Source organism: Cebus imitator, unplaced genomic scaffold (assembly GCF_001604975.1).
Source record: "Cebus imitator isolate Cc_AM_T3 unplaced genomic scaffold, Cebus_imitator-1.0 Scaffold641, whole genome shotgun sequence".
In the NCBI taxonomy this organism is placed as follows: domain Eukaryota; kingdom Metazoa; phylum Chordata; class Mammalia; order Primates; family Cebidae; genus Cebus; species Cebus imitator.
Window position 1 is genome coordinate 670447 of NW_016107956.1, and position 24887 is coordinate 695333.

At 43.7% G+C, this 24887-nt stretch overlaps 2 protein-coding genes and 1 non-coding gene across 8 annotated transcripts in view; 1 reads left to right on the plus strand and 2 right to left on the minus strand.

Annotated features, from left to right (window-relative positions):
* CRYAB (crystallin alpha B) overlaps nt 1-24887 on the minus strand; it is a 73779-nt gene that overhangs the window by 34642 nt on the left and 14250 nt on the right. The window lies entirely within an intron of this gene.
* DIXDC1 (DIX domain containing 1) overlaps nt 1-24887 on the plus strand; it is a 95502-nt gene that overhangs the window by 14989 nt on the left and 55626 nt on the right. Inside the window, exon 1 of one of the 5 annotated variants that reach the window (XM_017517660.2) lies at nt 22149-22245. The exons of the other annotated variants lie outside the window; for them this stretch is intronic. Coding sequence (XP_017373149.1) covers nt 22210-22245 — 36 coding nt within the window. The 5' untranslated portion in view covers nt 22149-22209. Of the gene's footprint in view, nt 1-22148; nt 22246-24887 lie in introns of those variants that run through there. 5 annotated transcript variants of the gene reach the window in all.
* Nucleotides 9472-9594, minus strand: LOC119469399. Its single transcript, XR_005198195.1, has one exon. It is a non-coding gene; the product is annotated as a small nucleolar RNA SNORA36 family (small nucleolar RNA).

Genomic DNA, 24887 nt, shown 5'->3' on the forward strand with positions numbered 1-24887 from the left:
AAAAAGGTAGCTGGGCATGGTGGCATGCATGCCTGGGGTCCCAGCCACCTTGGGAGGCTAAAGTAGGAGGATCACTTGAGCCCAGGAGGTTGAGGCTGCAGTGAGCCATGTTCTTGCCACTGCACTCTAGCCTGGACCACAGGGTAAGACTCTCTCTCTCTCTGTCTCTCTCTCTCTCTCTCTCTCTCTCACACACACACACACACACACACACACACACACACGAAGAGTTTTGGTCTGGTCTGGTCTCATCTCCATAAGCGGGACATAAAGTGAGTGAGGAAGAAGATTGGCAAGTGAAACATCACTCCTAAGGGCCTTGTGCCTTCCGTGGAGTAGTAGTGGCAACACCGGGCCAATTAGAGGCTTCCAGACATTTCACAATGAATTCCTCTGTGCTTTGCTATACAAATGTTAAGTGTACAGTGCAACACAGCACCAGATTCCCCACCTTCTTTTTTCTATCCTGCTTGATTTCTCCTCTCCCCATCCAGGCTCATTGGCTTTGTTCCCACAGGAGGCAATGCCAGCTAAACAGATGCACCCTGGCAGCAAGCTATCAGGCAGCTTTATGTTCCTCGTGGTGAGTGAGGGGCTGGCCAGGCATGTGGACCAGTGATAGGGCACTGTTAGCCAGGTGCCACTCCCTCAGGCAGTTCAGAGGGTCTAGGGAACACTAGAAATGCTTCATCTGCCATGGTTGGCCTTGTTGTCTAGGCTGTAAGTACCAAAGGCTCAAACTGACACTTTCCTGAATACATTCTCTTGTTTGTTATCCCTCAAACCAACCTCCCTTGAAGTGGTCATGGATATAACTTTCAGTAGGTAGATGTGGTAAGGGAATAGAGAACCAATTTCACAGGCCCTGAGAGTGGACTCTATCTCCCATTTCTAGGTTGAGGGATACCCTTAGACTATAGAGTGATACTTCATTCATCTATTCATTCACATGCATTTATTGGGCACTTACCTTGTAACATGTACTTGTGAAGGAGCAGAGTGTTTGGAGACTCATAACTGATGAAAATTTCACTTAACATTTTTTTTTAAACAAATCCAAAATGTCTACAGACATTCTGCTCTTTTGATTCTCAGTAATTAAGGGCTTCTCAGACTCGACTGACGAAATTGAGCTTTCCTATTAGATGGTTAACAATCTCTACCGAAGCGTATATGCAACAACGTACCTGCTTCTTAAAAGTACCACAGGGTTAAATGTGAATCTCTATTTCCTAGCAGCAGTTCTCACTCTTTGTTGAGCTTAAGAATTACAACTGATGGAAATTTAAAAATAAGTTTAAGAGATGATATCTTTCAGAAAATCTTCAGCTCATTACTTTCTGATATATTATCTTTCGACCATTGCACTGAATACTAATACATTAACCTTCCCTTATCCAAGGGAGATCCATCTCAAGATCCCCAGTGGATGCCTGAAACCATGGATAGTACTGAACCTGACTGCCATCGGTCAGAGCCTGTTTCTGTTCATGTCTTCCACCCACAAACTTAATGTCTTTTCCAACTTAACTAAGCATTCATCACACACTGTGGCCGAAACTTTTGCAGTGTGAGGTATGGCAGCAAAACTAGCATGTATTCCTTTTTCCATCTTCATAATTTCATGGATGAAAGATTTGTTCTTACCATAAATCTTAGCAATCTCAGCATGTGATTTTATTTTCTTTCCTTATTAAGTCAAGAACTTTCACCTTTTCACTTAAAGGTGAAAGTTTATAGCATCTATTGGCATATCTGGACTTCCAGCTTCACTGTTCTTATACTTTGAGGCCATTATAGAGTAAAACAAAGGTGACTTGAACACAAGCACTGTGATACCTTGGCAGTCATTCCAAGAAGAAGGTGGCAGGTAGCATAGACAGTTTGGATATGTTGGACAAAGGGATGAGTCACATCATGGGTGAAGCAGAGTGGGATGGCACAAGATTTCATCACACTACTCACAGTGTTGGACAATTTATTTATTATTTATTATTTATTATTTATTTATTTTTGAGACAGTGTCTCGCTCTGTTGCCCAGGCTGGAGTGCAGTGACGTGATCTCAGCTCACTACAACCTCTGCCTCCCACCTCCTGGGTTCACTTGATTCTCCTGCCTCAGCCACCCCAGTAGCTGGGACTATAGGCAAGTGCCACCACGTCTGGCTAATTTTTGTATTTTTAGTAGAGATGGGGTTTCACCATGTTGGCCAGGCTGGTCTTGAACTCCTGACCTTAGGTGATCCACCCACCTCAGCCTCCCAAAGTGCTGGGATTATAGGCATGAGCCACCATGGCTGGTTGCAATTTAAAGCTTAGGAATTATTTTTGGAATTTTCTTTCTTTTTCCTTTTTTTTTTTTTTTTTGAGACAGAGTCTTGCTCTGTCCCCCAGGCTGGAGTGCAGTGGCGCAATCTCGACTCACTGCAACCTCTGCTTCTCAGGTTCAAGCAATTCTCCTGCCTCAGCCTCCCAAGTAGCTGAGATTACAGATGCATACCACCATACCTAGCTAATTTTTGTATTTTTAGTACAGACAGGGTTTCATTATATTGGCCAGGCTAGTCACAAACTCCTGACTTCAAGTGATCCACCTGCCTCAGCCTCCCAAAGTGCTGGGATTATAGGTGTGAGCCTACTTCTGAAATTTTCTATTTAATATTTTCACACGGTGGTTGACCATGGGTGATTGAAAACTGTGGAAAGCAAAACCATGGGTAAGGGAGACTACTGTACAAAGAACCCTGTCCATACAAGGAAGAAGAAATTTAAGGATATTTTTACTTGGGAACTTTATTTGTACCCAATTAGCCATCCAATTAAATGAACAAATAGCTTTTCTAGGTTCAGTAAAGGGCTGAAAGAGTTAATAGAAAAGAAATACAATAGGGTGTTTACTGGCAGAATTTAGGCCAATAATAACATAAGGTTTCCAAATCTCCAGCCTTCCTCTTAGTTTCTCAGCAACTTCCCTACCCCCATCTCCTCATCTCCTGCTTCTAGAGGGTCTCAGAGTTCTAAACAGGTATCTGGTTTCACCGTAAAACTAATTTCCTTCCTGAGCCATTCATGTCTTCTCCTGAAGTGTCTCTCTAGCATACCACAAAAGCTCTCTGCTCTTCTTGTTTGCTTTTCTTGTTGCCAGCAGGAAAACATAGAGCCCCTCCCTGGCTGTTCCTCTGCTAGGAACAGTAGATACCACACACTTTTCTGGTGAAGTCCTATTGGTGCTTTTGCAACTCTAACCAAGAAAGTCTTCTGCAGGAATTCTGTGAACTTGGCTCTTGGAGGAGATAGAGAACTGAGGCCGGGTTTACAAACTTGTTTGGAAGGAAGGCCAGGCCCCAAAGAAAAACAGGCAGGAAGTTATATTTGGTGGTAAGAAAGCTTTCAAGGTCAAGATTTCTTGCACAAATGAAGATTCTGGACAGAATTATCTGTACTAGAAGAGTTTTACCTAAAATCATAGGGTTATTTGGAATGTCTTGGAGAAAGCTGATGGAGACTATGGGATTGCTAAAGCTTCCTTCCACCAGCCACTTCTTGGTACTATCGCTGTTCTCACAACTTTTGAGACATCCAGTCTCATCAAGCCAGAATCCTTCTCAGACAGCCTTAACTCTTATTGTGTCTACTTTTCTTCTCCGGAGGCCTGACTCAGAGGGTGGTTACCATGAAAACCTTCCGTTGTTCTAAACTTCTATTACACTGGCATCCTTTTAGCTTCCCCAGAACAAGTTAGTCATGAAACTCTGGAATGAGATTAGTTCAACACAGTCATACACGTACCATGTACCAACTGTCTTTGTCTTTTTTTTTTTTAATTAGTTTGGTTACAAGTGCGAAGAACTCAACTTTAACTAGCAGAGATAGGAAGTGGACTTTATTGACTCATGGAATCCAAGGACAGGTAGAAAAACTAAACTATGGAAAGGGCAGGGATACAGCAGAAACAATGAAATCAAGAACTCTAACACTAGCAGGATCTCTCCCTCTGTTCTGTGGTGGCTTTTTTCCCCCACATATCTATTCTCTGATTGTGGTGGCTTTATTCTCTTTTACTAGAGCTGGTTTTTCCTTCTCAGGTGGGCAACATGGCCTATGGCAACGTCTAACTTTTATATCTTACAACTTTGAGAGAGATGAAGGAGGAGGAGGGAGACTGATTTTATTCCTAAATGCCAGTTCAAAAAATTCCAGGGATTAGCTGGGCTTCACCAATCAACTCTGCCAGACCAGTCAGCTGTGGCCAGTAGAGGGCATGATACAATGCCAACCTGGTCATAGGACCCACCACTGTGTGTGCAGAGGAGGGTTCTTAAAGAAAAGGGAATGGTGGGCTGGGCAGCTACCCCAGGAGCTGTTAGCTACACTATCACTGTGAGCCTGGTTGGAATCTGGAATCTGATCACTCCTACTTTGCCTCTCTTGACCAAGATCCAGGATCATATTCAAGATCAAGTTCTTTTTTCTTTTTTTATTATGCAAAAGAGCTTCATTTATTTGTTTAGTTTTCTGACTTTGTGCTGGTGTGTTCAATACTTTGATTTTCTTCTCCTCAATAAGGAAGGCATGCTGTCATAGACAGCGTGTACATTTAGTACACATGGAACAACCACAGGCCTTGCTGACATGGTTTTTATTTTTTTTTGAAACAGAGTCTGGCTCTGTCGCCCAGGCTGGAGTGCAGTGGCACAATCTCGGCTCACTGCAACCTTTGCTTCCTAGGTTCAAGCGATTCTCCTGCCTCAGCCTCCCAAGTAGCTGGGATTATATGTGCCTGCCACCATGCCTGGCTAATTTTTGTATTTTTATTAGAGATGGGGCTTTGCTATGTTGGCCAAGCTGGTCTCGAACTCCTGACCTCAAGCTATCCACTTGCCTTAGCCTCTCAAAGTGCTGGGATTACAGGTGTGAGCCACTGCACTTGGCCAATTTTTTTTGCATTTTTAGTAGAGACAGGGTTTTACTATGCTGGCCAACCTAGTCTCTAACTCCTGGCCTCAAGTGATCTGCCCACCTCAGCCTCCCAAAGTACTAGAATTACAGGCATGAGCCACCACACTGGCCAACATGTTTTTTTCTTTGTTTGTTTTGGAGAACCTCTCAAGAACTTTAGGTGTCACAATGGGAACTCATTGAAGACTGACTGGGCACATGCCACATGCAGATTTTGGTGCTTTCCCAACCTTCTTGGTATGAAGGTAAACAATTCTATGAACAGGGATTTGGGATGGCCTAATTTTGTTAGAGGCTGGATTGTAGAAAAGCCTACAATGGTATGTCAAATGCTGGACCATTCTGAGTGCCTATGGACACTGTCCCCAGAATCAGCAAGATCTGTTTCTCAATATTCCCGATATTTTCATTTTGCTGAGACTGCTGTATCTTTTTGTCACTGAATAATAGACTTGTGTAAAATGATAGTGTTAGAAGGAAACAAAATGCATTTTTTTTTTTTTGGTGTTTATATCTGTTTTGGTTCTTGTTTTCAGCTGCTTTGCGAAGCCCTTAAGTTACTTTAGATGGCTGGAGAGTAGGGGTGGGGGTTTGAGGGTGGAGAAACACAGGGAAAGTGAGCTGGGCTTTGGACTCCCAACCCTGGCCTAATCACAGAAGCTCTGCTTTTCCCTATTTTACATACCTGCCTTTTATATAAGTTATAATTTTAAAAAATAATGAGCCAGAAAAAAGGGAAGAAGAAATGAAATCATTAGTTCAGCTTTCACAGAGTAACAGCCTCCTGTAAAATGCATATGGTATTTCACCTGCTATAAAAAGAGAAGGCCTAATATGTTGTTCAAACCAAGCAGCAGAGCCACTCAGGGCCCAGGCTTGCCCCATAGGCCTCTTTGAAGACAAATTGCTTTGTGGGAGAAGTGGATGGCATGGCTGGCCTTCACAATTATCTACTTTGTCCTTAAGTCAGTTTCTTCAGAGTTGGCAGTGGGCATTTATAGCAAGAACATGGTCTTGCCTGCCCCCAAAATATCTGGATGAAAAGTACAGATATTTTCAGGTCAAAGGGAGACAGACACTTAGTTTAGTGCTTGACTCCCTAAATTAGAAATAAAGGAAAAGGCAGCAACCTAAAGAAGGGTAGTGTAACCCTTTATCTGTGGATAACACTAGCCCTGCTCACTTGTGAAGCTCTCATCGCTGCTAGATGCCATTTAACAGATTCATGTCAGCATGCAGACAGCGATGACATGCCAAAGGCCTATCTTCAATTAAAATTTTTTCATTAATGGCCGGACGCAGTGGCTCACGCCTAAAATCCCAGCACTTTGGTAGGCCGAGACAGGTGGATCATGAGGTCAAGAGATCGAGACCATCCTGGTCAACATGGTGAAACCCTGTCTCTACTAAAAATACAAAAATTAGCTGGGCATGGTGGCGCATGCCTGTAATCCCAGCACTTTGGGAGGCCGAGACGGGTGGATCATGAGGTCAAGAGATCGAGACCATCCTGGTCAACATGGTGAAACCCTGTCTCTACTAAAAATACAAAAATTTAGCTGGGCATGGTGGCGCATGCCTGTAATCCCAGCTACTCGGGAGGCTGAGGCAGGAGAATTGCTTGAACCCAGGAGGCGGAGGTTGCGGTGAGCCGAGATCGCGCCATTGCACTCCAGCCTGGGTAACAGAGCGAAACTCCGTCTCAAAAAAAAAAAAAAAAAATTTCATTAATGATTTAATAGAAGACATACTAGTTTTTAGAGGTATGTGAAAGCTGGGTGTGGTAGCTCACACCTATAATCCCAGTGTTTTGGGAGGCCAAGGCAGGGGGATGGCTTGAGGCCAGGGGGTCGAGGCAACATAGCAAGACTCCATCTCTACAAAAAATAAAAATTAAACAAAAGTAAAAAGAATAAAGTTATGTGAATCTGGACAGAACACTAAATAGCGTCAGCAGCTTAGTCTCTACCATTCTCTAGAGAGGACTTCAGGATCCATAGTCTAGCCTCCCAGTTCCTGGACTGTCCCCACTGTAATGACTGTCCCCCTCCATGCCACTTCGACAAGGCCATATACCGAGGCCACACTTGCAACTTACTCCACAGAATTTCCCCACCCTTGAAATGTTGTGCTCTGAAACTCTACTCTGCTCAAAACTCCAGCTTTCACAGTCCTCCATTCCCATTACCTTATTTTTTCATTCCATCGAGTTGTCCTTTCCTTCTGTCTTCTATCTTCTTAAGGCTTATCCACCTTCTCTTAATTTCTTCTCCCTGGCCCAAACTTTATTGTCAGTCAGTCACTTCAACACCATGCTCACTTCCTTTGCCCTGGTGGTCACTGCTTCTCCTCTGATTATTTTCAGTTGTAGTTTAGCCAATTCTTGGTTTCCCCTGCTCATGGCCCAGGCCTGTTGTGCGTGTCTACAGCACGTCAATTATGAAATGATGACATCACGTCTTAGCTGAGTGCTTGGTGCTGCCAGGAAGCTTTAGCAGTCAGTGTTCTTTCCAGCATCTCACAGGGGCTGCTGCCAGTCTCTGACCCTTTCCTGAAGCCTCCTTCATTATTCCTGTTCCCTTCATCCTCAGCAGATAAACTGGCCTACTTCATAGGAATGAATGACTCGTGGGGTAGCTACATTTGAACTCCTTCAGCTTCCCTCTTCCCACCTCCACACTTCCCTACACTCCTGATCAGAGAATGCAGCCCTCTTCCTCTCCTCTGAAACCTTGATGCATTATCATCAGTCGCCACTTCCTTTTCTGCCAAAAACTCTTAGAGCTCACCTTACTTTTTGGGTTGCTGTAGAGCCTAGGATTTAGCATCAGCCATGAATTCAAACCCTTGTTCTGTCACTGAGCAGCCCTGTGACTGTGGGCATATTGTTCTGAACCTTGATTTCCATTTCTGTAAAATAGGAAAAATATTTCTTCCCGGGGTAAATATGAAGTGAAAACATATGTATAAAGGATGTAGCATAGTGCTTAGCACAATACCTGGCATGTAGGAAGTGCTCGGTAGATGGTAGTTGTCTCGTTGGCAACTTATACCTAGATACTCTCAAACATGGATCTCCCACGCTGCCCCCAGCTCTTGTGCTCTAGACCTGTGTTTTGCCAAATGGCTGTGGAACATCTATACGCTGGTGTTCTACAAATAGCTCAGACTCTCAAAACCAAGCTGTTGACTTGTCCCCAGTGCTGCTCTTCATGACCTCTCCATCCCAGTTAAAGCATCACCAGCCAGCCGGTCATTCAGGCCTGACTTTCTGGCTCCTCTCCTTTCGTCGCTTCCTACATCCTGTCAGTCATCTCTGACTTGTTTCTGGAGTTTGTCCTTTGCTCACTGGTGCTGCTTCACTTTAGGTGCTTATCTTCTTTGCTTGAATTATTGCCTGGGCTCCTCGTTGCCTTCTTCGACCTGCATGCTGTTCTTTTTATTCCGGGATGCCGGTCATACAGTTTCACTCTCCTGTTTCACAACTTCACACTATCCTGTTGAAGGTCATTAAGCCTTAGTCTGAGTGCTGGTGGTCGGGGCTGACCTGTTTCTCAACACCACCACCTGCCACTGACAGCTCCTCCCACACGCTACCTCCTCACCTGGCTGTTCCTCTGAGATACTGTATGTCTTCCAACCCTTCCTCCTTCCATCACCCCTGCCCATGTCCCCTTCTGCAACTGGCAGACATCCTTAAAAAAACAGCGAAAAGTCTCCTTCCCTCTTGACCTTTTCCTGATTCCCCCAGCCTTGCATCCTGTGGCTCCTTCTCTGCATAAACAGCTTTAAAAAAAAAAATTCTCCCTTGTAGCAGCAATTACTTTGTATCCCTTATTTATGTGCCTGTAAGTGCTGACCTTGGCACAATGCCTGGCAGATAGTAGGGACTCAAGAATATGTTGATTTGAATAAATGAATGCATGGAATGACAGGATCTCTTGAGACAGAATCTAATAAGGTGAAGTTTATTAAAGGCAAATGTAGATCAAGAAAACCAATTTTACAAGCTCAAAGATGGAAGGTATATGGTTTGACAGCAAAATGTGTTAAAAATTATTTATGGGTTTTGGTTGACAGTTTAGTGTGAGTCAACAATGTGACAAAAAAAAAAAAAAAAGAATATGAAACATCGCAGGCTGGGCACAGTGGCTCATGCCTGTAATCCCAGCTACTTGGGAGGCTGAGGCAGGAGCATTGCTTGAACCCAGGAGGCAGAGGTTGCAGTGAGCCGAGATTATGCCATTGCACTCCAGACTGGGCAAAAAGAATGAAACTCTGTCTAAAAAAAAAAAAAAAAAAAAAAGAATTTGAAGTATCTTGAATGAAGAAGCTGAGTCTCTGTTTTTACACCTAGAGTATTATGTTTGGTTCTATGTATTAGTTTTAGAGAGAGACTGAATAGCAATATTTCTTCTTTTTATTTTTTAATTTTTGTGGGTACAAAGTAGGTGTGTATATATATGTATGTGTGTGTGTGTGTGTGTGTGTATTTTTTTTCTTTTTTCTTTTTTTGTAGTCTGGGAAGCAAATAATACTTTCTACCCAGTCATCTCCCTTAGCCCATTTTAATGTCCTAAAGTTTAATTAACAGAACAGGGAAGCTGCCCTGTACTGAACTCAACACTTTGGATTTTTTTTTTTTTTTTTAGACGGAGTTTCACTCTTGTTGCCCAGGCTGGAGTGCAATGGCATGATCTCGGCTCACTACAACCCCCGCCTTTTGGGTTCAAGCGATTCTCCTGCCTCAGCCTCCTGAGTAGCTGGGATTACAGATGCCTGCCACGAAGCCTGGTTAATTTTTTTGTATTTTTAGTAGAAATGGGGTTTCACCATGTTGGCCAGGTTGGTGCTGAACTCCTGAATTCAGGTGATCAACCCACCTTGACCTTCCAAAGTGCTGGGATTATAGGCATGAGCGAGCCACTGTGCTTAGCCAATAGGTGTATATATTTATGGGGTACATGAGATATTGTAACATTGGCTTATGATGTATAATAATCATATCAGGGTAAATGGGGTATCGATTACCACAAACATTTATCCTTTCTTTTTGTTACAAAGAACAGAATTATGCTTTTAGTTATTTAAAAATATATAATATTATTGTTGATTCTAGTCACCCTCTTGTGGAATCACAGTAATTCTTCAAACCATTTTGCTTTTAAGGTTTTTTGAAAAAATTACCAAAATAGACAAACCACTAGCTAACATAAAGAAGAAGAAAAGGGGAGAAAATACAAATACACAAAATAAGAAATGATAATAGAAAAATAGCCCCTGAAACAGAAAAAATAATTACAACAGACTTTGCAGTCCTCTCTGCAAATACATTTAAAAAATTTGATGAAACGGGTGATTTCCTGGGTAAATACTAGATTACCAAAATTGATAAAAAAATGGAAGTTTGAAAAAACCACTTTCTATAGAAGAAGTAGAGAACCCTATTAAGGAATTATTCCTCAAAAAGTACAGGCCTAGATTATCTCATGGGGAATTCTACTAAACCTTCAAATGGCAGATAGACACAATGTTGTATAAATTCAGAACCCATAAATATATACACCTACTGTATACCTAGAAAGATTAATATTAAAAAATTAAATGAAGGAAAATTTCTGAAAAGTTTTTATGAAGTGTAATATTTACATCTAAACATTATAGAGATGGTGTAAAAAGAAAACTACAGACTAATATTATTAATGACTATCCATGAGATTTGGGACCCAAAATGATACGGTTTAGCTGTGTCCCCACCCAAATCTCATCTTGATTCCCACGTGTTGTAGGAGGGACCCAGTGGGAGGTAATTGAATCATGGGGGCAGGTCTTTCCCATGCTGTTCTCATGATAGTGAATAAGTCTCAAGAGATATGATGGCTTATGAGGTGGAGTTTCCCTGAACAAGCTCTGTCTCTCTTTTTGCCTGCTGCCATCTGTGTAAGACGTAACTTGCTCCCCCTTGCCTTCTGCCATGATTGTGAGGCTTCCTCAGCCACATGGAACTATAATGCCATTAAAACTTCTTCTTCTTTTTTTTTTGAGATGGAATCTCACTCTGTTGCCCAGGCTGCAGTACAGTGCAATCTCCGCCTCCTGGGTTCAAGTGATTGTCCTGCCTCAGCCTCCCGAGGAGATAGTATTACAGGTGCACACCACCATGACCAGCTAATTTTTGTATTTTTAGTACAGGTGGGGTTTCACCGTGTTGGGCAGGCTGGTCTTGAACTCCTGACCTCAAGTGATCTGCCCGCCTCAGCCTCCCAAAGTGCAAGGATTATAGGCACGAGCCACCCCACCCGGCTTAAAATCTCTTTTTCTTCCCAGTTTCGGCTATGTCTTTATGAGCAGTGTGAACACAGACTACTACAATGTTCTTGAATAGGATGATTCAACATCATAAATATGTCAGTTAATTTAGAGATTCTCTCTAAATTAATTTATAAGTTTAATACAATCCCAGTAAAAATTTCAAGAAGCTCTTTTAGTAAGTTAATCAAACTGACGCTAAAGTTCACATGACAAAATGAATACACAAGAGCAGTCAAGAAAACACTAAGGCATTGGTTTACAGGCAGTGGATTACACTGTAATCCCAGAATTTGGGAGGCCAAGATGGAAGGATGGTGAGGCCAGAACTTCTAGCCTGGGCAACAAAGTGAGATGCTGTCTCTACAAAAAAATCCAAAAATTGGCCAGGTGTGGTGGCTCATGCCTGTGATCCCAGCACTTTGGGAGGCTGAGGTGGGTGGATCAAGAAGTCAGGAGCTCAAGACCAGCCTGACCAACATGGTGAAACCTCATCTCTACTAAAAATACAAAATTAACCAGGTGCGATGGCTGGCACCTGTAATCAATCCCAGCTACTCAGGAGGTTGAGGCAGGAGAATCTCTTGAACCCAGGAGGCAGCGGTTGCAGTGAGCCGAGATCTTGCCACTGTACTCCAGTGTAGGTGACAGAGTGAGACTGTTTTAAAAAAAAATTTAAAAGGCTAGGTGCGGTGGCTGACACCTGTAATCCCAGCACTTTGGGAGGCCAAGATGGGTGGATCACCTGAGGTCGGGAGTTCAAGACCAGCCTGACCAACATGGAGAAACCCCGTCTCTACTAAAAATACAAAAAATTAGCTGGGCGTGGTGGTGCATGCCTGTAATCCTAGCTACTTGAGAGGCTGAGGCAGGGGAACCACTTGAACTCAGGAGGCAGAGGTTGTGGTGAGCCGAGATTGTGCCACTGCATTCCAGCCTGGGTAACAGGAGCAAAACTTCATCTCAGAAAAAAAAAAAAAAATTCAAAAATTAGCCAGGTGTGGTGGTGTGTGCCTATAATCTTAGCTACTCTGGATCATGGGGCTCGAGGATGGATTGAACTTGGGAGGTTGAGGCAGCAGTGAGCTGTGATCATGCCACTGAACTCCAGCCTGGGCGACAGAACAAGACCCTGTCTCTAAAAACCAAACAAAGAAGAAACAAATGAGGCAGGTTTCTTTAAATCACTTTGGAGTGGTTTCAGAATTAAATAAAGTGAATTAAATTAATTTAGAAAGGAAAGTATAAATTAATATCAATACCATAATGTTTTTTACAAAAGAAAGAAAGGGAAATGAGGGAACATACATGTATGTTATTTACACATAAACTGGAAACTAATGAGCTTGGTTATATGGGATGGGGTGCAGAGAGGTACTTGGGAATGTGGTGGAAGGAATGATGTAGGAGTGACACTGTAATGAATATGTTTTTGAATAGCTCTTTCAGGACCATATTAATATTTCATCTATCCAAAAAATAAATAATTAAAATCAACCAGGCCAGTCATGGTGGCTCACACCTGTAATACCAGCACTTTGGGAGGCTGAGGCAGACAGATCACCTGAGGTCAGGAGTTTGAGACCAGCCTGGCCAACATGGTGAAACCCCATCTCTACTAAAAATACAAAAAATTAGCTGGGCATGGTGGTGCCTGTCTGTAATTTCAGCTACTCAGGAGGCTAAGACAGGAGAATTGCTTGAACCTGGGAGGTGGAGGTTTCAGTGAGCCAATATCATGCCAATGCATTCCCGCCTGGGGACACAGTGAGACTCCCTCTCAAAAAATAAAAAAATAAATTCAATCAGCCAGAATGTGGGGCTAACCAAAAATGGACTGCAAAGAGTAAGAGATGAACCTAAGTGTATTATAAATGAATAACCACCTGAATATGAATAAATATAAATTATAACCACAGTGGAAGGAGCAGAAAAGGAAAGAACTAACCCAAGTAACTTTGGAAGCAGTATTTTGGCTGTTTGCTGTAAGCCTAAAGACAAAAAGTGCTGTACAGTTAGCTATCCCTATCCATGGGTTCAGCATCTGTGGATTCAACCAACTTCAGATAAAAAAATATTTGACAAAAGAATTGTGCGTGTACTGAGTAGGTACAGAGCTTTTTCCTTGTCATTATTCCCTAAACCAACAGTCCCCAATCTTCTTCCAGGGAGGTTTCATGGAACACGGTTTTTCCATGGACCAGGGCAGGGGGGGGGGGTGGTTTTGGGATGATTCAAATTTATTGTGTACTGTTTTTATTATTATTATATTGTAATACATAATGAAATCATTATACAACTTACCATAATGTAGAATCAAGTAGGACCCCTGGTTTTTGCAACCAGACAGAAGTGTCTGGGGATAATGGGGACAGTGACAGATCATCAGGCATTAGATTCCCATAAGAAGTGCACAACCTAGATCCCTCGCATGTGCAGCTCACAATAGGGTTAGTGCTCCTACGAGAATCTAATGCCACCACTGATCTGACAGGAGGCGGAACTCGGGTTGTAATTTGAACAATGGGGAGTGGCTGTAAATACAGATGAAGCTTCACCGTGTGGCCCGGTTCCTAATAAGCCATGGACCAGATGCTTGTCCTAAACTTTTATAGCTTAACGACTATTTACATAACATTACATTGTATTAGCTTTTATAAATAATTTCAAGATGATTTAAAATATACAGAAGGATGTGCTTAGGTTAGGTGCAAATATTATGCCTTTTTCTATCAGAGAGTTGAGCATCTATGGATTTTGGTAGCCAAAGGAGTTCCTGGAACAAGTCCTCTATGGATACTGAGGGACAACTTTATACAAATACTCTATTGTAGTTAGTAAATTTATTTTTCACCAGGTATGAGTTAGCAATTCTGAAATGAGTTTATGTGTATTCTGGGACTGAGCAAATAGATATATATTATGGATAGTGAGAGTCAGTTTTCTTAGGAGAAAGGAGTTACACAATAAGGAGAAGTGAAAGGAAAGGGTGAACTCTGTGGTGTTGGGTTGGAGGAGATATCAATATAATTTATGGTATAAATTATGTATGTAAATATATATATACACGTACAAGATACCCTCATATATACATACATTCCATACATACATATATATCTATCAAGATAAGTACATATAGGTATATGCATATATAAATTTCCTACTTTATCTACCAAGAGGACCTAGAATATTACCTCAGTAGCAATGAGCACACCTGTCACCCAAATCTTGCTTCCTAAAGACTATTCTCCAATAAAAGGAACCAGAGTTCTTTTAAGAAATAGCTCATCTTGGGCAACAGCCCCATCTCTACAAAAAAATACAAAAATTAGCAAGGCATAGTGGTGTGTACCTGTAGTTCCAGCTACTTGGGAGGCTGAGTTGGGAGGATTGCTTGAGCCCAGAGGGTCGTGGCTGAGGCTGTAGCGAGCTGTGATGGTACCATTGCACTCCAGCCTGGGCAAGAGAGTGAGACCCTGTCAAAAAAAAGAAAAAGAAGGAAAGGAGGCAGGGCAGGAGGGAATGAGGAATAGCTGATCCCGGAGCTGGAGCAGGGAGAGTACTAGATGAGGAGTATGGAAAATCTTACAATGTCAGAAAGTAAGGAAGTACTCAAAAGATGAACAGGCCATATGATTCAGCAATCCCACTTCTTGGCATATATTGAAAATAATTAAGATCTTGGCTGGGTGTGGTGACTCATGCCTATAATCTTAGCACTTTGGGAAGACAAGGCAGGTGGATCAATTTAAGGTCAGGAGTTTGAGGTCAGCCTGGCCAACACGGTGAAACCCCGTCTCTACTAAAAATACAAAAATTAGCGAGGCGTGGTGGCCATGCCTGTAATTCCTGCTACTAGGGAGGCTGAGGCAGGAGAGTTGCTTGAACCCAGGAGGCGAAGGTTGCAGTGAACAAGGATTGCACCACTGCACTTCAGCCTGGGTGGTGGAGTGAGAAGCTATCGCAAAAAAAAAAAAAAAAAAAAAGAAAAAAGATCTTGAGATATTTATATACTTGTATAGCTGTGTTATTCATAGTAGGTAGGAGATGGAAGCAACTCAAGTGTCCATCAACTAATGAATGGCATGAATAAAGAAAATGTGTCATATATACACAGTGGAATATTATTCAGCCTTAAAAAGGAAGGAAATCTTGTCACATGCTACAACATGGATGATCCTTAAGGACATTATGATAACTGAAATAAGTCAATCACCATAAGACAAATACTATATGATTCCACTTACATGAAGTATGTAAAGTAGTCAAATCATAGACAGAAAGTAGAATGGTGGTTGCCAAGGGCTGAGTAGAGGGGAAGATTCAGAGTTGTTTAATTGGTACAGTTTCAATTTTGCAACATGAAAAAGGTCTACAGATTTGTTTCACAACAATGTGAATATACTTAACACTAGTGAGTTTACACTTAGAACTGATTAATATGGTAAATTTTTTGTTTCTTTAATCATAATTTAAAAAAACGACCTAGGCATATGATAATACAGGAACCATTGTGAATGAAGGTGTCCTAATGGCCAAATCTTGAAGAATTTGACCAGCAAAATAAATAACAATAATAATTTTTTTTTGAAATGGAGTTTCACTTTTGCCCAGTGGAACAGTCTTGGCTCACTACAACCTCTGCCTCCCAGATTCAAGTGATTCTCCTGCCTTAGCCTCCCAAGTAGTTGGTATTATAGGCACCCACCACCATGCCTGGCTAATTTTATTTTTTTGAAGATGAAGTATCACTCTGTTCCCAGGCTGGAGTACGGTGGTGCTATCTCAGCTCACTGCAACCTCTGCCTCCTGGGTTCAAGTGATTCTTCTGCCTTGACTTCCCAAGTAGCTGGGACTACAGGGATGTGCCGTGACGCCCAACTAATTTTTGTATTTTTTACAGAGATGGGGTTTGGCCATGTTGGCCAGATGGTCTCAATCTCTTGACCTCATGATCCGCCCACATCAGCCTCCCAGAGTGCTGGGATTACAGGCATGAGCCACTGCACCCATTGTGATTATAGTAATGGATTAATAGAAGAAATAGAAAAATAAAGTAAATATCCATGATATACTGATACAAATAAATAAATGGGGGACCGGACCAGGTATGTGGTAGCTCATGCCTATAATCCCAGCACTTTTGGAGGCTGAGGGAGGAGGATCACTGGAGCCCTGAAGTTTGAGACCAGCCTGAGCAACATAGTGAGACTCTGTCTCTACAAAAAAATAAATTAGCAGAGCATGGTAGTACATGCCTGTAGTCCCAGCTACTAGGGAAGCTGAGGCCAGAGGATCACTTGAGCCCAGGAAGTCAAGGCACAGTGAGCTGTGTTCATGCCACTACCCTCCAGCCTGGTTGACAGAGTGAGACCTTGTCTCCAAAAAATAAATAAATATGTAAGTAAACATATGGGGAAGGAGAGAGCTCTTCCTTACAGTTGGGATTACAATTAATAAATGTAGGAGCAATGACAGAATTAGAAAATCATCATTTGGGAACCATCATAATTATAGCAGGAAAGAAAATTCAGTAAACATTGAAATGGATGGGAAAACTGATGATGAGAAAGAGGATATTTTCTTTATTATTATTATTTTTTGAGACAGTTTCACTCTTCTTGCCCAGGCTGGAGTGCAATGGCGTAATCTCGGCTAACTGCAACCTCCACCTCCTGGTTTCAAGTGATTCTCCTGGCTCAGCCCCCCACGTAGCTGGAATGACAGGCATGCGCCACTATGCCTAGCTAATTTTGTATTTTTAGTAGATCTCCATGTTGATCAGGCTGGCCTTGAACTCCCGGCCTCAGGTGATCCACCCACCTCGGCCTCCCAAAGTGCTGGGATTACAGGCGTGAGCCACTGCGCCCAGCCAAAAGAGGATATTTTCATAGTCTCAAAGCATCTTCCCACAAATACTGATTAATTACAAAGGGAAAAATAGCAACTGTACAATAGAAAAATGTGGCAGATGGTACCTTAACCAAGTGACTGAAGTTAACTTCAATAACGAGATGTATTGGCATTGTGTGCCTTTTAATATGGTTCACTGAGAAGAGCACAATGTGACTTCTGTGGTTTTCTTGCTAAAAATCCATAACCTGAATTTAATTATGAGAAAACTTCAAATAAACCCAAATTATGGGACACTGTACAACATAACTGGCTGGTACTCTTCAAAATTGTCAAGGTCATGAAAGACAAAGACTGAGCAACTGTTCCAGATTGGAGGAGGTGGAAGAGACGTGGCAGCTCAGTGCACTGTGAGATCTTGGAAGGGATCCTGGACCAGATAAAGAACATTAGTGGGGCAGTTGGTGAAATTTGAACCAAGTCTAGATTAGATAATGGTATTGTGTCAGTGTTAGTGATGGCAGCAGCAGTCCATCTGGAGCTGCTGTTGCCATGATGCCAGCTGCAGTGGGGGAGGTGTGGCTGGGGCTGCACACTCCACAGAGCTGGTGGGAGCCAGGGACAGGCAGAAGCCTGCCCCTTTCTGAGTTGGAAGGGTAGGAGCTTCATGCTTCCTGGGTGCAGCTGAAGAACTATTCTCTTGGGGGGCCAGGAGCAGGCAAGAGCCCCACCCTCCCAGGTACAGCTGCAGTTGCCCAAGCCATGGCTGTGGACCCAGGCATCCTATCCTCTTGGGGACCAGGAGCAGGTAGGAGCCCTGCCCTCCTGGGCACAGCTGCAGCCACCCTATGGCTATGGCTGTGGACTAGACATCCCTGTGCTCATGGGGGCAAGGAGCAGGCAGAAGCCCCAACCCCTAAGGTAGAGCTGCAGCTGCAGTTGTCCAAGCCATGGCTGTGGATCAAGGCATCTCTGCACTCAGGGCCCAGGCTTGGAAGTGCCTGCTCCTGCTGCTTGGACTCTCCCCACTCCCTGCACCCACCCTGATCTTGGAGCAAAGTTGAGGCCAAGCCTGGGCACTGCCACAGCCTATTGGGTGTGCACAGGGTCAGGGCAAGACTGACATGCTAGCCCCCTGCTGCCTTCGCCCCTTTGGACTTTGGGTGTTGACAAGTGCAGGAGGGAGGCTGAGTGGGGGGGCGCAGAGGGTAGCTCAGTGCTGGCCTGCGGGTGCCCCTTGGCATGGCACTACAAATGGTGGCCAGACGCGGACAGGCTCCTGGGTGGCAAGGGACGGGTTCCCAGTGAAGCCCCACCTTTAAGCCAAGGAGGTCTGAAGTCTGGGGCCTGGGCTGCTATCCCTGCAGGCTGGAGTGGGAATTTTTGGTGCTTTTTTCCCAGGCTCACCATGACCACCCATGGACCAATCAGCATGCACTTCTTCCCCTTTAAAGGCCATCAAAACCCCAGACTTAACCAGACTTGGGAAATGATGGGATGTCCTTCCTCTAGAGAGGAGGTACCCACTTCAGGGTCTCCTCTCTGCTGAGAAGTGAGCAGATGGTGGGATTAGCAGCTGAGCAGAGGAGCTACTCACTCCAGGGTCTCCTCTCTGCTGAAAGCTGAACACTCGTTGGAACATCCTGGCTGCAGATATGAGTTACCTACTGCAGGTCTCCTCTAAGCTGTTCTATTGCTCAATGAAGCTCCTCTTTGCCTTACCCTCCAGTTATCCACATACCTCATTCTTCCTGGATGTGGGGCAGGAACTTGGGGCCTGCTGAATGGTAGGGCTGAAAGAGCTGTAACACAAATAGGTCTGAAACATGCCCCTTGCTCACCATGTTGCAGGTCACAAGAAGGAGAGAACAGAGGTGAGAAGAGCTGCAGCCCTTTGGAGATCCCAGACCTAGGAGCTTCCCAAGTCAGGGCTGTGAACCATCTTTTGGGCTCTGTGGTTCCTGGAGTCTCCGGGGTTCCACCACCATATTTCCCAGTGCCAGCCATGGAAGCTGCTTGCAGTGGACCCGGTCCAGCCACAGCCTTACAGGGAGCCAGCGCCCATGCCAGTGCCTAGAGCTGCTTGTCCCACCACAGCCAGTGTGCCTGGCTATGCGCAGTGGCTGGAACCCATGCTCACTTGCTCATACACCCCTTGCTGCTCCACTTGCCCTTGGCAGGCATGGGATCCAAGCTGGTAGCATGAGCCTGCCAGGCTGAGTGGGCCCAGAAGGCCCAAGCAAAACTCAGGCAAAGGTACCACTGGCCGCAGAGGTTTCCAGCTGGCAAAGTGACACCCAAGGATCCTGTAACATTAGCTTCCTGTTTTTATCATTGTACTGTGCTTATGTAAGATGTAAAAATTGGGGCTAGCTGGGTAATGGTGAACTCTACCATTTTTGCTACCTTTTTCTTAAATCTAACATTATTTCAGAATGAAAAGTTAATAAATAAAAAATAATGCTTAGGGGTTTTAAATGACCTCTTAGTGCAAGCCAGCAATGTGATCTGTTGGCCAAAGAAGGAAGGAAAGAGGAGAAAGAGAAATACAGCATTGTGTTTTTGTTTTTCGTTCGTTTGTTTTTGAGATAGAGCCTCACTCTGTTGCCCAGGCTGGAGTGCAGTGGCACAATCTCAACTCACTGCAACCTCCGCCTCCCAGGCTCAAGTAATTCTCCTACCTCAGTCTCCCAAGTAGCTGGGATTACAAGTGCACACCACCATGCCCAGCTAGTAGAGACAGGTTTTCACCATGTTGGCCAGGCTGGTCTCCAACTCCTCTCCTCAAGGGATGTGCCCACCTTGGCTTCCCAAAGTGCTGGAATTGCAGGAGTGAGCCATCGTGCCCGGCAAAATACAGCATTTTGAATGAAGAAGCTGTATGTCTTTATTACATCTAGGGAGTACTGTATTAGGTTCTAGGTGTCATGGTTTCAGAGAGATTTAGAAAAGCAATGATATTTTTGGCTGGGTGCAGTGGCTTACACCTGTAATCCCAGCATTTTGGGCGGCTGAAGTGGGTGAATCACTTGAGGTCAGGAGTTTGAGACCAGCCTGGCCAACCTGGTGAAAGCCCGTCTCTACTAAAAATACAAAAATTAGCAAGGCATGGTGGCAGGTGCCTGTAATCCCAGCTACTCGAGAGGCTGAGGCAGGAGAATCGCTTGAATCTAGAAGGAAGAGGTTGCAGTGAGCTGAGATCGCGCCATTACACTCCAGCCTGGGTGACAAGAGTGAAACTCTGTCTCAAAAAAAGAAAAAAAGAAAGAAAAGAAAAGCAGTAATACTTTTAACTGTATAACATTGGCTTACATCTTTGCATGTAACTAGAAGCACTTGAGGAATACTGATATACCTTGGTCCCACTCTCAGAACCCAGACAATAGTGTTTTTTTTTGAGACAGAGTCTCACTCTGTTGCCCAGGTTGGAGTGCAGTGGTTTGATCTTGGCTCATTGCAATCTCTGCCTTGCGGTTCAAGCAATTCTCCTGCCTCAGTCTCCTGAGTAGCTGGGATTACAGGCGCAGGCCACCACGCCTGGAGAATTTTTTAATTTTTAGTAGGAATTTCACCATGTTGGTCAGGCTGGTCTTGAACTCCTGAACTTGTGATCCTCCCGCCTCGGTCTCCCAAAATGCCGGGATTACAGGCATGAGCCACCATGCCCGGCTGACATTAGTATTTGTTTTCCAAGTGATTCTGATTGTTAACCAAGGGGGCAGGGAACCCTCTTGGTTAAGGGAACTGAAATGTTTAGGAAAAACTCAAGTTAGCTTTGTAAGAATCATATAGGAGAGCTTGGGAAGAAAGCTGAGTTTCTTTCTTTTTTTTTTTTTTTTTTTGAGGCAGAGTCTCTCTTCTTGCCCAGGCTGGAGTGCAATGGCACAATCTCAGCTCACTGCAACCTTCACCTCCTGGGTTAAAGGGATTCATTCTCCTGCCTCAGCCTCCTGAGTAGCTGGGATTACAGGCATGCACCACCACTCCCAGTCAATTTTCGTATTTTTAGTAGAGACAGGGCTTTTCCATGTTGGTCAGGTTGGTCTTGAACTTCTGACCTCAGGTGATCCACCCACCTTGTCCTCCCAAAGTGCTGAGATTATAGACATGAGCCACCATGCCCAGCCAGCTCTCTAAATTTCTACCCTCTGGAGATAACAGGTAGATTTGGGATGAGGTCTGCTTATGAAAAGCTTCCCTTGCGACTTGTGCAGCCAGGTTGGCAACAGCAGGCTGGGTCAGTGGTTCTCATACTTTAATGTGCATATGAATCACTGGGAGATCTTGTTAAGATATGGGTTCTGATTCAGTAGGCTGGGGAGGAACCCAGGAGTCTGTATTTCTTTTTTTTTTTTTTCGGGACGGAGTTTCGCTCTTGTTAGCCAGGCTGGAGTGCAATGGCGCGATCTCGGCTCACTGCAACCTCTGCCTCCTGGGTTCAGGCAATTCTCCTGCCTCAGCCTCCTGAGTAGCTGGGATTACAGGCACGCACCACTATGCCCAGCTAATTTTTTGTATTTTTAGTAGAGACGGGGTTTCACCGTGTTGACCAGGATGGTCTCGATCTCTTGACCTCGTGATCCACCCGCCTCGGCCTCCCAAAGTGCTGGGATTACAGGCTTGAGCCACCGCGCCCGGCAGGAGTCTGTATTTCTAACAGGCTCCCAGGTGTCGCTGATGCTACTGATCTGGGAAGCACACTTTAGTAGACAGCCACTTAGTATAGTTTATTACACAAAGGATTCAAGCACTGGATGTGGTGGAGGGAGTGGTTTAGACTCAGGTACATCCTGAGTGTTTTAGGGAAGTCATTTAAGCCTCAGCAGTGCCTTTATTTAGGCAGTAGTGTGGCAGAGTGGAAAGAGCGTTTGGCTTGGGAGTCATATCTGGATCCCATATTAATGATTTACTGTTTGGGTAACTGTGAACAAGTTATTTCACCATTTTGTGTCTCAGTTTTCAATAAGTGAAATAAATACCAAAACAGCTCCCTGCCAGATTAGCATTAGAGAAAATGTGTTTTAAAGAACCTAGCATAGCTCTTGAAACAAAGTAGGTGTTCAGAAAAGTGGTGACTATTATTGTTGATGCTGTGGAACCCTCTTTTGTTGGAAGACCAGACTGTGAGTAATGTGCATGAAAAGTACTGTTAGGAACCTCTAATCAGTTTTGCATCAGAGACAACTTCTACGGCCAAGAAAAAACTAAGGTTAGTTAAGAAGAATTTATCTTGACCTCATGAAAAATGCTTGTTCTTGTTTGTCCCGCATGTAATTAACTTTTGCAGTCATCTTATTGACCTGATAACGTGACAAATGATGAACTGATTCTAACAAATATTGGTTGAGCACCTGTTACCCTAAAAGTCAAGTAATTCTGAACTTGACTCTCCACATAATTGTGACTCTCCACATAAAGCCTATTTCAGGCCTTAGCTCCTTTGAGCTCACTGTCTTCTTTCCTTCTTTGCCTCCTTCAGGAGACCCTCTGAAGCTTGGGGTTCAAGTTTGACTAATACTCTGTTAGCACCCTATGTACCCCATCATAGCTTTGTTTCTACCGGCCTGCAAGCTGGGGCTTGTTGTAGCCTCGTAACTGGGTACAGTGCCTCAAATTATTGTTGAACTGATCATGTGACACAGGATGCCCTCAAGGAGATCAGAGTCTGAAGTATCTGAGAAGTTGGGGAAGGTTTTCTGAAAAAAAAGTGATGTGTGAGCTGAGACTTAAAGAGGCAGGTTGGCCGGGCATGGTGGCTCGTGTGTGTAATCCCAGCACTTTGGGAGGCTGAGGTGGGTGGATCACCTCAGGTCAGGAATTCCAGACCAGCCTGACCAATATGGTGAACCCCCTCCCCATTAAAAATACAAGAATTAGGTGAGTGTGGTGGCAGGCACTTGTAATCCTAGTTACTCGGGAGGCTGAGACAAGAGAATTGGTTGAACCCGGAAGGCAGAGGTTGCAGTGAGCCAAGATCACGCCACTGGACTCCAGCCTGGGTGATGGAATGAGACTCTGCCTCAAAAAAAAAAAAAAAAGTAGAAGAAGAGGCAGGAGTTAGGAGGAAGTGGAGCAGCTGGAAAGCATGGTGGGTTTGGGGAACTGTACGTGATTCAGATGAACTGAAGCATGGTAGGTATTTGGGGAGTTGGGGTGAAGCTGGAGAACAGGTAAAAACTGGCACATGAGGAGTTTAAATGGCAATTGGATTTTATCTTGAGGATAATTGGAGACCAGTGACAGATTTAAGCAGGAATATGTGGAGGGTGGGTTGAGGATGATAATAGGTAGAGGGAAATTGGTTCAGGGTTTTATATAAAAGCCAGGTTATCAGGTCTCACCTGTCACCTTAGTGCTTTTTCTGGTCTTAACTGCTTTCTCTGATACCAGAGTGGTTCACTCTAGAGGTGCCCTTTGCCTGGTCTGCTTCAGGCAGTGCTTTGACTGCACGATGGCAGCAGACCTTGGAGCATCGCAGATATCTGGTCCTTGGTGATGGGTGTCTGTCCCATGTGAGGCAGAAGGTGCAGCCATTTCTGTTCTGTGGAGTAAGTTGGATGGCAAGAGGCCCTTGGTAAATGCATGGACAACATTACTGGGTTTCAATACCAAGTCTGCTATGTCCTAGCTATGGAGACATTAGAGAAGTTACATAACCTCTCTGAACCTCATCTGTAAAATGGAGATAATGCTAACCCTAGTGTAGTTGTTTTTTTGAGAACTGAATTCGATGATGATAACAAAAATGATCCTTTAGTAAGTGTCAATTTTATGTCAGGCCCTGGCCCAGGTACATTCACTAACTAATTAAAACATGTGTCAAACACCAGAAATTGTGTTTAGTTCATGATAGGTACTCAATAAATATTAGATTCCTCCCCCCACCTCCTCCTGATCATTGCATTTCCTACAGTGTGTCAGTGGCTGATAGATTGTTGTCTTAGCACTGTCTTCCAAATCATGTTATTTATTCTTACAAATTGACACAGAGAGAAAATAATGAAGATTTAATTCATGTTCAGGGAGCAGCCAGTGAGTAATTCCCAACATTGTTTCTTTAAGGAAGTACTTGGGGCTTAGGAATCAGCTGTATTTTTATAATTTATAATTTATACCCAAATTATAATTTAATACAATTAGCCCTTGAACTTAAATTTTAGGCTCAGCGTCTTGGACTGCTACAGAAACCAGTCAGAGCTGCTACTTTTGGACTGTGACATTGTTTGATATTTTGATATTAGTGCCCATCTTTTGACCAAATAATCAGAATAAATATCTGAATGCAAGTTCTGTTTAATGGACAAAATGTAGGATGTAAGGCTGTCCAAGGGTTAGAATGAGTTGTATGTCCCTACCTAGGTGCCTGACCGGCTTCTGATAATGCTGGGCCTTAGCTTTGTCTAAAAATAAATGAAAATGCCTCTTCGTCTTCAGTAACATTGCTCACTATAGCCTTTTTTTTTCCTTCTTTGTGTAGATTTTCAGTAACCAGATCCTCTTTGACAATGTAAAGCATGGATTAAAACTAACTCTGTAGCAATCCTAGGATTATTGGCTCAGGAGAATAAATCTTGGGTTGACTGTGAGATGATTTCACTTAAGTCTCATTTTGAAGAAAGCAGCTATAGGAGAGGCAGCTCTGAGCATGGTTTACTGTTATTCCTGGTTTCCCAAGAGCAATTCATATGAGTATCACAGTCCAATGTGCATATGGCATGAGTGATTGTTTCTGACAAGTATGGTGGGTTGCTGGCAGTCGTGAATA